The 12,557-nt window shown below is 38.0% G+C and overlaps 1 protein-coding gene across 5 annotated transcripts in view; it reads right to left on the bottom strand.

Annotated features, from left to right (window-relative positions):
- Positions 1–12,557, bottom strand: part of Pkc53E (Protein C kinase 53E) — a 253,932-nt gene that overhangs the window by 66,648 nt on the left and 174,727 nt on the right. For all 5 annotated transcript variants that reach the window (XR_016481799.1, XM_090180269.1, XM_090180270.1 and 2 more), the window contains exon 5: positions 3,594–3,722. Coding sequence is in view for 4 of the 5 variants with exons in the window: in XM_090180269.1 (XP_090036395.1) it covers positions 3,594–3,722 (129 nt within the window). In the remaining variant the exon portion in view is untranslated. The remainder of the gene's footprint in view (positions 1–3,593; positions 3,723–12,557) is intronic.

Here is a 12,557-nt window from a genome sequence, read left to right on the forward strand (position 1 = left end):
TCGATCTATCGGAAACCAGATATTTCGGCTTAGGCGGAAGTTTAGCGTGTTTTAGACACTAAGGGGCTCTGTGCTGATAAAAGAACAGTTCCGTTGCAAATCACGTTAATTGACATACTTATTTGATATTATGTTACTTATGATACTACCTAAAATTATTATAGGTTGTCACAGTTTGCGTTGACAACGCAAGCAAAATGATAAAGGCGTTTAACCTTCAAGCGCTGTATTCTGAACCCTGGGAGGATCAAGTGTCTGATGACTATTCTTATGAACAATTAGATTATGGTTAACTTTATTTCATTTCATATTCCGTTAGATTAGTTAGTCGAACCGTTAAATCCTTGTGGAATGATGAGAGTTGGATTCTAGTCCAAGATACTCCCACTCCAAACCAACATTTAAAACTATGTAGGCTTTTGTACAGCCCTGATTAGAGTTCCAATGTTTATAATTCGTCTGCTAAATAGTCTCGCACTTTTTACGATATTGGAGACAGGTTACAGAACATATTGCAGTTAAGTGTGGTCTCTTATGATTATTTAGGAGCTTTACAATTCAAATAGTGAATTTAAAATGGATCTTCAAATACAAAAAGATGAAGTGCCCACTTTGGTTGATTTATCTTTAAAGGAAATTGCAATATCAATTTGGAATTCCAGCCAAATAAGAATGGAGGTATATCGGCATTTTAATGACCTGCTGAAATGCCAATACATAGTCAAGAAGAAGGTGGATCAGTTGGTGCTACCAGCGAAGTTGCAGAGTGAATTAATACTATGTGCACGTTGCATTGGATGTCAGATTAGACAATGGATGGACTACCAACACAGCCTTTCAGTAAAATGGGTGGCAAGTTTCTACCATCGAGTTTGTTGGACGGTGGCTGGAACCGTGGATTACTTGGCAACTGCCCGCCTCATGGCTACCAACAGGAGCCTAAGTATCAACTTTCGGTACAGCTTGAGTTGCCTGTTCAGTCAAGAAGACTTGATAGAAAGTATTTGGTTTGAAATGGACGAACATATTCGAGAATATCGATTAAGCTCGGCTAATATGAACAGCTACAAAGAACCACTTAGGTCCTTCTGGACTCTATACAAATTTGGCGACTTCTCTAAGATTGAGGATTATATACAGGGCAATTATCCTGGAGTTGGGCCATTTGTGTTTGCGTTTCATTGCGCCGCTAATACATGCAATGAAATCTCCATGGAATATTTCTGGCAGAAGATGACCCCGGATCAAAGAGCCGAAGCGCTGGACGAAGCAGCGATTGGCTTAGTGCCCAATTGCTCAGCCTATAGTTCAATTCCATTCTTAGTTTTCAAGCTGGACCAACAACGACAGTGGGATCTTTTCCAATCACATCCATTCGACGTTTTGTTGGACATCTTGGATTTTGGACGTCTGGACTTATTTGAAAAAAACGCAAAGATAACTTGGAAACTAATCGATGAACGTGCATTCGTTGCAATTTTTTTTTCTACTGAGTGGACGCGGATTTTACACATTAATGTTAAAGTTCTGGAATGACGCCTGGAAGACATACAAAGAATACTTCTGGATGGAGCAATTTTTTTCATTGTTTAATATTAGAGATCTTTTCTACACCCTCTTCATATTTGACGATCAAGACGCAATCAAGACACTCCTGCAAGAGGCAACTGTGGAACAAATTGGAAAGAAATTTAAACCAACTTTGACTCTGGAAATTTGTTGCGACTTGATTAATTTGGGAAATTGGAAGATGTTGAAGTTCTTCGGCGAAAACTTCATCGTGTCGAGGAAAGCCATGGACGACCTCAGACGCGGGTTGTCTGAGAAAGGGTGCAAGTACTTTAACTTAAGGTACAGGTCCTACAACGCCGCTAATTTCAAGGAATGGAAATTGAACGTGGAAGCCAAGTTTTTCGATTACGTCTCAACTCTGCTAGAAATAACCATACGTCCCGTTCGATACGACTTTCCAAATGATTCCGACTATTAGGAAATCTGATACGACTTTTGGGTTACGGACCAATCACTCCGAATACGAAAACTTGTTTTACTATAATATAGTTGAAGAAAACCAAGTTATTATTATATATTAATAATTTTGAAAATTTATCTTTAATTGTAGCTAGTAGTTAAATAAAGTCATTTTCCTTTTCATCAAAATGAGTGGTTATTTTGTTAAGTAGGTGTCAACCATTATCTTAACTCACGGATAATTAATCTAGCCGCAATTAATTAATTAGTTATCGCACAATACCTTGCGTAGGCTTGAAAACCAAAGTTATCGACTTGGTTATGAAGTTTACATTTACACCGCGAGCGAACATGGCGCTGTATGCAACTTACAGGTGATGTCGGAGAGGAATTTCCTTCGCAAGATAAGTTTCCCTTCAGGCCAAGGCTTATAGAAAATTAACACGCTTTCATCATGAAAGCTGAGTTTTACTTCGACGAAATATTGACAAATTAATCGGAACGTTAAATTGAATACTGGTCGAAATGTTTAGGAATTTTCAAAAAGGTTTATATTCCTATGTCGGCAACAGTGCTGACCGTCATAGAACTATGTCAAGCCGATGGAGGCCGACATTTCGGAGGTCACATGTTGGAAGTGGGTAAACGCTTCGTTACGAAACCGTCATCAGAATAGTTCTTTTTATAAAATAACCTTGGCCAACTTGTTGAAATGTTGCCTCCCCGCTTCAGCTGTGGATCCGGTTCTCTCCCACTAAAGAGTTTATGAACTCATTCTTAGGCATTGGCTGAACTATTCCAGGGCAACATTTCAACAAGTTGGGCAAGCGTGAAGACATTTTATAAAATCAACTATTCGAATCTAGGATACGATGTTTATATTATCTTTGTTTAAACCAAAAGAAATGTGTTTTTATTTAAAATATTTAAAATTTTTATCATTCGTATTTATCGCCTTTAACGTAACCTGGTAGTCATCGTGCCAACAAAGATAAATATACAACTAGGTTAAAATTTAATTTACATTACCGCGGCACTCAAATTATTAATCAATTTGTTAAGAAAAAGATTAACAAACCTTAAATCAATTAAGTAAAACAAACAATTATTAAAAATCAATTAAATTAAAAAATCAATTAAGTAAACCATTATTAAAAAATCAAATAAAGGACATCGCACTTCTTCTATGGGATTTGGCTTTCGACCGAATTTTTTCAAACTGTAACATGTTGTTAAGCTTGCTCAAAGGAGCAAAATTGTCCATTGCCATTTTTCCTTAGCTTCTATAGTTTTTCCAGTATCAGCGGTCAAAAGTGGACGAAACTTAGTATAGTCTATTTGTTAAAAGAATTCACAATTCCTTTGATCAAGCTTAACAACATGTTTCAATTTGAAAAACATCTGTCGAAAGCCAAATCCCATAGAAGAAGTGCGATGTCCTTAAAAAAATCAATTGAAATAAGAAATCAATAAAAATCCGAACTAGATCAAAGAAATCATTATTTCGATTTATTTGGATTAAGTATCTTACGATAAATCGGTTAAGTTGGTATTCCTCTTTTATATTTTCTAGAACAACAAGGCTGCCAAAGAGAAAATGAAATCAAGGAAAGGAGTCTTACCTTCGCAAATCATTTTGTTGTTCTGGGAGTAGACCTTGAGCTCGATCCTGCCTCTCCGTTCGGTGTGGTCGCAGCCGCACAAGTTCGGCACACTCTCCTGACATCGCTTGTGGACGTTCATGTCGCACACTAAACAAATTACACATTTTTAAATATTACATTTAATTTGCAGGTTAAATATTTGTGTATAAAGCTACGTGCATTTTGCTTTCACGCGACGTATTTAAAGGGAGTATAACCTAGGAATATGAAAACTCGGTACCCTGGAATAGACCCATAACAAAAGAGGGGCCGCAGACGAGGCTTAAGTGAGACCTCTGGACGGAACATCCTGTTTGTGACGTTTTGAACCACGTGACCGCCATTGAAATATACAGGCGGAAGTAAAGAAACGGATGTTCCGTCCAAATGCTGAGTTGCCAGGTAAAAATGTTAATTTTCGGCCCCCTAACTTTCATCATGGGTCTATAGAAAAGTGTATTCCCCCACTACGAGCTCCACTCTCTCTCTACGGCAACGCAGCGCGAGCCAGAATCGCGGACATACGAGTTTAGCGCCACCTTTTCTACATGATTAAAAAATTCGTCTGCTAGTTTTCGAATATTAGACTAGAAATACGCGAATAGAAAGACTAGCAGACGAAAAGCCGATTGAAAGTGTAAAGGTTCTACGATAGATGGCGATACTTGTTAAGTCCGTGAATTGTTTACTGCCCCGCCTATAACGGGAGAAGACCACTCCAGGTTTATTTGAATCCTCCTAGGTATAACCTTAGAGGGGAAAGTCAACCTTCCGTCAACCAGAGGCTAGTAGGCCACACTTTGAAGCTCTCTGGCGCTCTATTAACTCATCGTAGGAAAATGGGGAAAAAAACAGGCATACTTCTCAACACACCCCCTACAACTCCTTCAAATTTTAGCATAACAATTTCAAACACCCTGTATATTTCGTGCTCTTAGATTCAAATAATTTTGGTCAGTTCATTGCAATTCGTAATGGGAGTTATTCCTATTTCCCTCAAACGGCGGTTTTCGGAAGCTTGCGTGTGGAACATGGTGAAGCAGACGCTATTTTAACAGGGTTGCCGTACATTTATGCGTTCAAAATAATTTATTTCACATCGAAAATGTAGGTAGTATTGTGTAATATTTAGGTAGCCAGGGGGGTTAATTTATAAAGGTTTCGAGATTGAGTTGAGCGAGCAGACGAAAAACAGAGCGTCTTGTTACATTTTTCGTCGCCACGAGAGATGGGGTTTTGGGCAGCTGGAACGAATTCCAGGGGCCCGGGTTTGGGACCCTTCTCTCAAGATTTTCTCCATAACCATATAATAATAACGGCTCTCTTGGGACGCATACAGCCTAGGGGCCCGGGTTTGGGACCCTTCTCACAAGTTTAACTCCATAAACGTATAAAAATGTAGGCAGCTTGTGGACCCGGGTTTGGGCCCTTCGTACAATTTAATCTCCATAAACGTATACAAACGTAGGCTCACTTGAGAACCGTGCAGCTTGTGGGCCCGGGTTAGGACCCTTGTCACTATTTTATATCCGTAAACGTATACAAATGCAGGCTCTGAATTACTATTAAATGAAGGGTTAAGTTAGAACGTTTTTTCGAATTAAAAACGTTTAACTTAACCCTTGTCCATTGTTCGATTTTGCTGGAATTACTATAGCAACGGGGCCCGGCTAGTGTTACCAAAAATGTGAATAACGCACGGGGCCTATAAGGTCGTAACCCCGGTTTGTATGGAAAATATTGCAGTGTCGGCTCCAGGACAGTCCATTCCCCGCGGGACAAGGGGGAGGACAACCCAGCAGATCGGCAGAGGAGAGAGGAACGCAAATAAAAGAGAAAGAAAAGGCGAAAATCAATGGTTCAAGAGTCGATGTTTTTCCTTCTCGCTTGCAAATTCCCCCAGGGAACGAAATAGCCCCAGATAGATGGCGTAAGCGTCGCTATATTAACGCTCCATCGCCGCCGATGACACTCTAACCGCGTCCCGGCGACCCAACGCCCAACGTTACGCCGGCCAGGTTTCCCTCTCACTGCCAACTTATCCAGTGGCTGTCCTATTGTCTTAACGGATGAATGGGGCGACACTTGAACGCTCGAATAAAAATAATGGGCCGGAACTTTCAGGCCGCATCGAAGATTTATTAGAAAATAAAGACGGGGCCTGTACCCCCGGGGTGGCCATCGTTTGCCTATCATGGATTCCCGAATTTTTCTATATCAAAAAGGGTCCTCAACACTGTTTAAATTTTAAATATTTCTTACCAAAAAGGGATAAAATTTGGTGTTGTCTTTTTAAACAACTTGCTTTGTTTATAGTGTTAGTACTCAATTTCAAACACAGATGGCAATGTGGTAGCTTTCACTTACCCGATCATTTATAATGATAGTACTCGATCTTAAACACAGATAGCATTACAGTAGCTTCAACTCTGTTCATAATTTTAGCACTCAATTTCAAACGCAGATGGCATTTTGGCATTTTTCATTAAATTTGTTTTATATTTGATGTTAGTACCGAGTCTCAAACACAGATGGCATTATAGTAGATTTAATTCTACTTGTTTTGTATTTAATGTTAGTACCGAGTCTCAAACGCAGATGGCATTATTGTAGATTTCACTCAATTTTTATTTATATTAGTACAGAATTTATAACACAGATGGCATTATAGTAGCTTTCACTCAGCTTTGGTATTTAGTGTTAAAACTGAGTCAATAAAGGTTTAAAGGTTTTTATTTGCCGTAAGAGAACTTACACTCTTTTGAAACAGAGCGGCTCCGAAAATGGAGCTCAGCAGCGCGTTAAAAATATATTCAGATAAACATTAAATGGCAGCACTTTCAGAAACAAAAAACCGAGATTATCTTAACAAGTTAAACAGGAAAAAATAAAACTAAAAGGATATAGAATCCATATACAAATGGAATAAATGAAATGGAAAAATACAAATTGTATACAAAATTACAGATAGATACAAATAAATATAAATAGCACTGAAAATAGGTGAGAGAATTGAGAGGAACTGACTACTGGTAGAGGGACTAATTAGGACAAGTTGCTTCGCCGCCACTCCAGTTTGAGTTTTTGCCAGAGTGTAAGGATGGATGCGACCATTTCAAAATACCAAGGGGAGCCGGTAAGACCAAGTAGTAGTTCTAAAGGGTCGTCACGATGGACCAAACGCCAGTTGACCTGATTTGTGGCGAGGGAACGCAGCGGACAGACGAGTAGTACATGGAGAGTGTCCTCCCTAGCTGCTCCACAGAGTTTGCACTCAGCGGAGTAAGGGCCTAACTCTGCTTGCCGTACGCTGGTTAGTCAGTCCCACAGATGGAAGCACATACTATGAGCGTATTTTTCACTTTTGATAAAGCCGTTACTCGTTTTAAGACTGGAAATCGCTATTTTTAACAGAAACACTAGGAAACTAAATTCAAAAAATGTTCGGTTTTAAACTAATTGTTTAGACTGATTTGACCTTTGGAAAAACGAGATTTAATAGCTTTTTTAATATCAAATGTTACTTTAATTGTATAATTAAAGATGTCGAGATCGACATTTGTAGCTTTTTTCCAGCTATCTTTTGGGGTAAAGCAGAGTACACGAAAACGAAACATGTGCTTGCACAATACTACAGTTGAACTTTTTATGCTTGCTATTTAGTCTTTGTATGAACCGTGGTAAGACTATACCACCCAAAGGGCCAAGTATAAGATTAAAGCAACTGTCGGCTCTATCATTCCCACCTGCATTATGATAAGGCCGTTGTTATTAGAGATGGTAATGAATATATTCGATTGTTTGAAAAAAACTACTTTAATAGATGGCACCACGCTCTCCGGTAATGGCAAAGGAAGCTAAAATTCAAAATAGCGAAACAATAACAGAGAACCATTGTTGAGGACTATAATTAGACAACTTATACTCTACTTGCAATTGTTAGTGGACTTTAACCTACATTATTTATTCTACATATAATATGTTGTTCAAAAAAAGTGAGGGGTACTTTTATGTCCCGCCTTTTGGGTCAAAATGTAGCTTAAGCATCTGGTTTTGTTTTCGACGCTAGCGACATTTGTTGAAAAAAGAGCTACTTCACCTAGAGCCGAAGCAAGTGTCGGCTCGAAATCAAAACAAGATGCTGAAGCTACATTTTGACCCAAAAGGCGGGATATAAAAGTATGCTTCGCGTTGATTGCCCCGTTTGTAAATTTGTCAATAACTTCAATAATAGTAATTGTTTACAATATATTTTATATGGGATACATAATTTAGGTTAAAGTTCACTAAGTAGAGTAAAAGTGGTTTAAATATAACACTCTATAATGGCTCTCTGACGACGTTACTGTTTCGCTATTTGGAATCTTAGCTTCCGTTCCCATTAATAGATGGCTCCACGCTCTCCACGGAAGTCATTTTTTTCGAAGATTCGGATAGATTCATGGCCATCTCTAATAACAGGGGCCTTTTCATAATACAGGTGGCAATGATAGAGCCGACAGTTGCTTTAAAGCAAGTGTCGGCTCTAGGTGAAGTAGCTCTTTTTTCAACAGATGTCGCTAGCGTCGAAATCAAAACAAGATGCTGAAGCTACATTTTGACCCAAAAGGCGGGATATAAAAGTATGCTTCGCGTTGATTGCCCCGTTTGTAAATTTGTCAATAACTTCAATAATAGTAATTGTTATATTTTATATGGGATACATAATTTAGGTTAAAGTTCACTAAGTAGAGTAAAAGTGGTTTAAATATAACACTCTATAATGGCTCTCTGACGACGTTATTGTTTCGCTATTTGGAATCTTAGCTTCCGTTCCCATTAATAGATGGCTCCACGCTCTCCACGGAAGTCATTTTTTTCGAAGATTCGGATAGATTCATGGCCATCTCTAATAACAGGGGCCTTTTCATAATACAGGTGGCAATGATAGAGCCGACAGTTGCTTTAAGATATGTTGAAGGAGAACCCGGTGAGATAATGCTATCTCAAATAAAGTCTTGGAATTTAGTTGGTAGTCAAATGTTGTTCTGGCCGTGGATTATAATGGCAATCTTTTAAATTTGAACTTATCGCTGCTTTATAAAATAAGTGAAGGGTATCGCACTTCTATGGGATTTGGCTTTCAACCGATTTTTTTCAAATTGAAACATGTTGTTAAGCTTGATCAAAGGAGCAAAAATTGTCCATTGCCATTTTTCCCTAGCTTCTATACAATCTTTTACGAAGTCGGCCATTTCATTACAGGTCTAATTTAAAATAGTACAGGCAAGGGCGCCTGCACGTGCTCATCAGCTCGAGACGTCGCGTGCACTTGACCGCGTGAAGCGGCCTTGCATGCACTATTTGAAATCAGACCTGTAATAAAATGGCAGCTCTCACAAATAAGGATATAAAAGAGTGTATAGTTTGTCCAGTATCAGTAGACAAAACTTAGTATAGTCAATTTGTTAAAAGAAGTAACGGCCTATCGTTTAGCGTTCTACGTTCGCGCGTCGCTAGTCCGGGCGCACTATCAATAGAGCTTTTTTGCTAAAATTCGTGGTGCTTGAATGCTTCCCTAAACAGAGCGTCGTATAGACTCGTTTTTGGTTTTGTTCTAATCGTACGGTGAACGAATCCTTAAATAAATAGTGAAATATGAGTTTTAACTATCGTGTGACCGTGACTTTAGACGACTGTGTGACTAAAATCGATAAATAAGTGTGTGATCTGTTGAGGTGACTGTTTCTTTCCTATCAGCGAGTGTTGAATGTGGGATTCAACGAAACCGTTAAGTATTTTATTTGTGTTATGTATATTTGGTCATAAAATATTGAATAACAAATAATTCATCGTACGAAAATTCATCGAATTATAAGTTGCGAGAAAAGAAATAATGAATAATGAAGTAGAGGTGTAAAAATCTTGGCAAGAAAACTGTATTGATAGTGAGACCGGACTAGCGACGCGCCAACGTAGAACGCTAACCGATGGGACTATACTAAGTTTTGTCCACTTTTGATAGCTGATACTGGACGAACTATAGGAGCTAGGGAAAAATGGTAATGTACAATTTGGCTCCTTTGATCAAGCCCAACAACATGTTTCAATATGAAATAAATCGGTCAAAAGCCGAATCCCATAGAAGAAGTGCGATGTCCTTTTGTATTTTTACGTCTTCAGGCGGAGTAATACGGGCGGTAAATATTAGAGCTGTGATGCGGTGTATACATCCGCGGGTGGCGGGAAAATGGCAACCATTGAAAAGAAGGTTTTATATTAATAACTAAATGATTATTTTTCTCGTGAAAAGTATAGTTTGAACTTCCTTACATGGATAAATAACAATATGGACTCTAAAAAGTATTTAAAATATTTGTTTATAAAATAATTTAAATTTTACGTTATTACCTATCTAACCAAATAAAACAACACCCATTTATTCTACGAGCGCCATTATCATTAAAATGTTTTTTTTATTGTTGAATATTTAAATTTTGGTCGTAAGTGTCGCCGCCTACCGACCGAATTTTAAATTGATTATACAGCTGAAAGTTAAATTCAAAATTCAAAAGCCGTTTGCTATTTCTTCACATACTTAGTTGACGGATATTAAGGCAGATGGCGCTATATGTCCTAAGCTCGAAGCCTAAAGACGGTAAAATAAAATACAACGGCATTTTCTTAAACTCCGAAGGTTTTTTGAAGTTTGGATAGGAAAAGATAAACTTTCCCTGATGACATGGTTGCCATCCTCACCGCTTGGTGACTTCAATATTTACTGGGCTCATTTCTATCGTTTTTCATTCAATTTATAATTTAATTTTTAAAATCTGTCGATCAGCGTACTTAGATGGCGCCACGTGTTCCACGCAGTAGCGGTGCTAAGGGTGGGCTGAAGTGGGCTTTAGCCCCCTGCATTTCTGAGAGGGGCCACATATTTATATTAAAAGGGCCACATATTCATAATTAAAAATTTAAAAGGCCACATTTTAATTTATGAATTTTCATTATCTCTAGAAATTTGTTTTATTGCCAAGAAACCTTTTTTCTGGAAACTTTCTTATTCGAGTCGAGTAACTAAAAAAAACCTCGATTAATATTTTTAACGATCGGGTTATCGAGTACTTGATTAGCAGCTGGTTTTATTTAAGTAATTATGAAACTAAATTTAAAAAGAGTATAAAGTAACTTTCAATGCTGAAAAATATTCCTTTAATTTAAATGAACCACAGTTTCCACAACTTTGTAGGTAGCGTTTATTGCCCCCCAGAAAGTTGTAAAAACCCCTCTTTGAACTTTGAAGCAAAGAGGATAGAAAAAACAAATACTCGACGAGTTTAGAGAGCAGTTTATTCGAGTAATCGGGTACCCGAATATACAATTTTTTGGTACTCGGTAATCGACGAGTATTCTCCAATTACTTTTTCGAGTACTTGACCTTAAAAAAAGCCGAGTACTCTATGATGTTCGAGTACTCGCACAGCCCTAATACTTGACGAATTTCGGTTAGCTTTGTAAAAGTATCGCGTTGTGGGTTCAAATAACTTTCAAACTATTCCTCTATCCAAAATCTTTAATCGTAACCCTAAACTTCCAAAAAACGTTTATTAAAAAAAAATCAAATCACATCTGAAAACGCACGTGTTTGAAACTTAAAGGTGGTTTCTCGAACATAATCACGCGAATATTCAAATATACGATAACCAAGTTTCTCTTTTTAACACAATTTTCATAGTAAGCCAATAATTATAATTTTAAAGCCAGTGTCGGCTTAAGGCGGAGTATCTCTTTTATCAACAGATGTCGCTAGCGTCGAAATGAAAACAAGATGCTGAAGTTACATTTTGTCCCATAAGGCGGGACATAAAAGTACGCATCGCGTTGATTGGCTCGTTATTAAATTTGTGGCGGCTCTATCATTGCCACCTGTAATATGAAAAGGCCACTGTTATTACTTATTTAGGTACACTGGGCTATAAATTCTGACACACTGTTATTACTTATTAGAGTTAGTCGATTCTTCGAAAAACGCGACTTTAATAGATGGCACCACGTTCTCCGGTAATGTCAAAAGAAACTAAAATTCAAAATAGCCAAATGATAACTTCGTCAGCGAACTTTTACTCTATTTAGTGGCCTTTAACCTAAATTATATATCCTATGTGAAAATATTGTTTATAATTGCTGTAATTGATGTTATTGACCAATTTACAAACGATCCAATCAACGAGAGGGGTACCTATAAGTACCGCCTTTTTCATTTCGACCCTAGCGACATCTATTGAAAAATGAGCTACTTCACGTCGAGCCGCCACTTGCTTTAAATTGTAGTAAATTTAAACCATATATTGTATATGAGATAAATAATTTAGGTTAAAGTCCACTAAGTAGAGTGTAAGTTGTCTAATTATAATACTCTACAATGGTTTTCTGATGACGATATGGTTTCGCTATTTTGAATTTTAGCTTCCTTTGCCATTAATAGATGGCACCAGGCTCTCCAGGGAAATCGTTTTTTCGAAGAATCGGATAAATTAATTGCCATCTCTAATAACAAGGGCCTTATCATAATGCAGGTGGCAATGATAGAGCCGACAGCTGCTTTAAAGTTTTCGGTACTATTATAATTAGCCTTTTCTGCGTACATAGCGCGACGTAGCAGCCAAATTGAGCCTCTCGCAAAGCCAAGCGCTTAGCAAACGAAAATCCAGCAGTTTATTAACTTCTCGAGTTGACCGCTACGTGGCACTATGTAAACTGCAAAGGCTAATTGTGAAGAAGGTGGGGTTTAAATGTTTGTTACGCTATTTAGGAGGTGGAGGCCCTTTCCAACGAGACAATTGGTTTACTAGGATTTTCCTGAAGATGGCGCTACGATCGCTCGTAGGCACGTCTCTAATTAGCTTTTTAGGTTTACATAGAATCATGTAGCGGCCAAAGCGAGAAGCTCAAACTACTGGA

The sequence above is a fragment of the Leiobunum rupestre genome, chromosome 1, assembly GCF_980474605.1.
Source record: "Leiobunum rupestre chromosome 1, qqLeiRupe1.1.hap1, whole genome shotgun sequence".
NCBI lineage: Eukaryota > Metazoa > Arthropoda > Arachnida > Opiliones > Sclerosomatidae > Leiobunum > Leiobunum rupestre.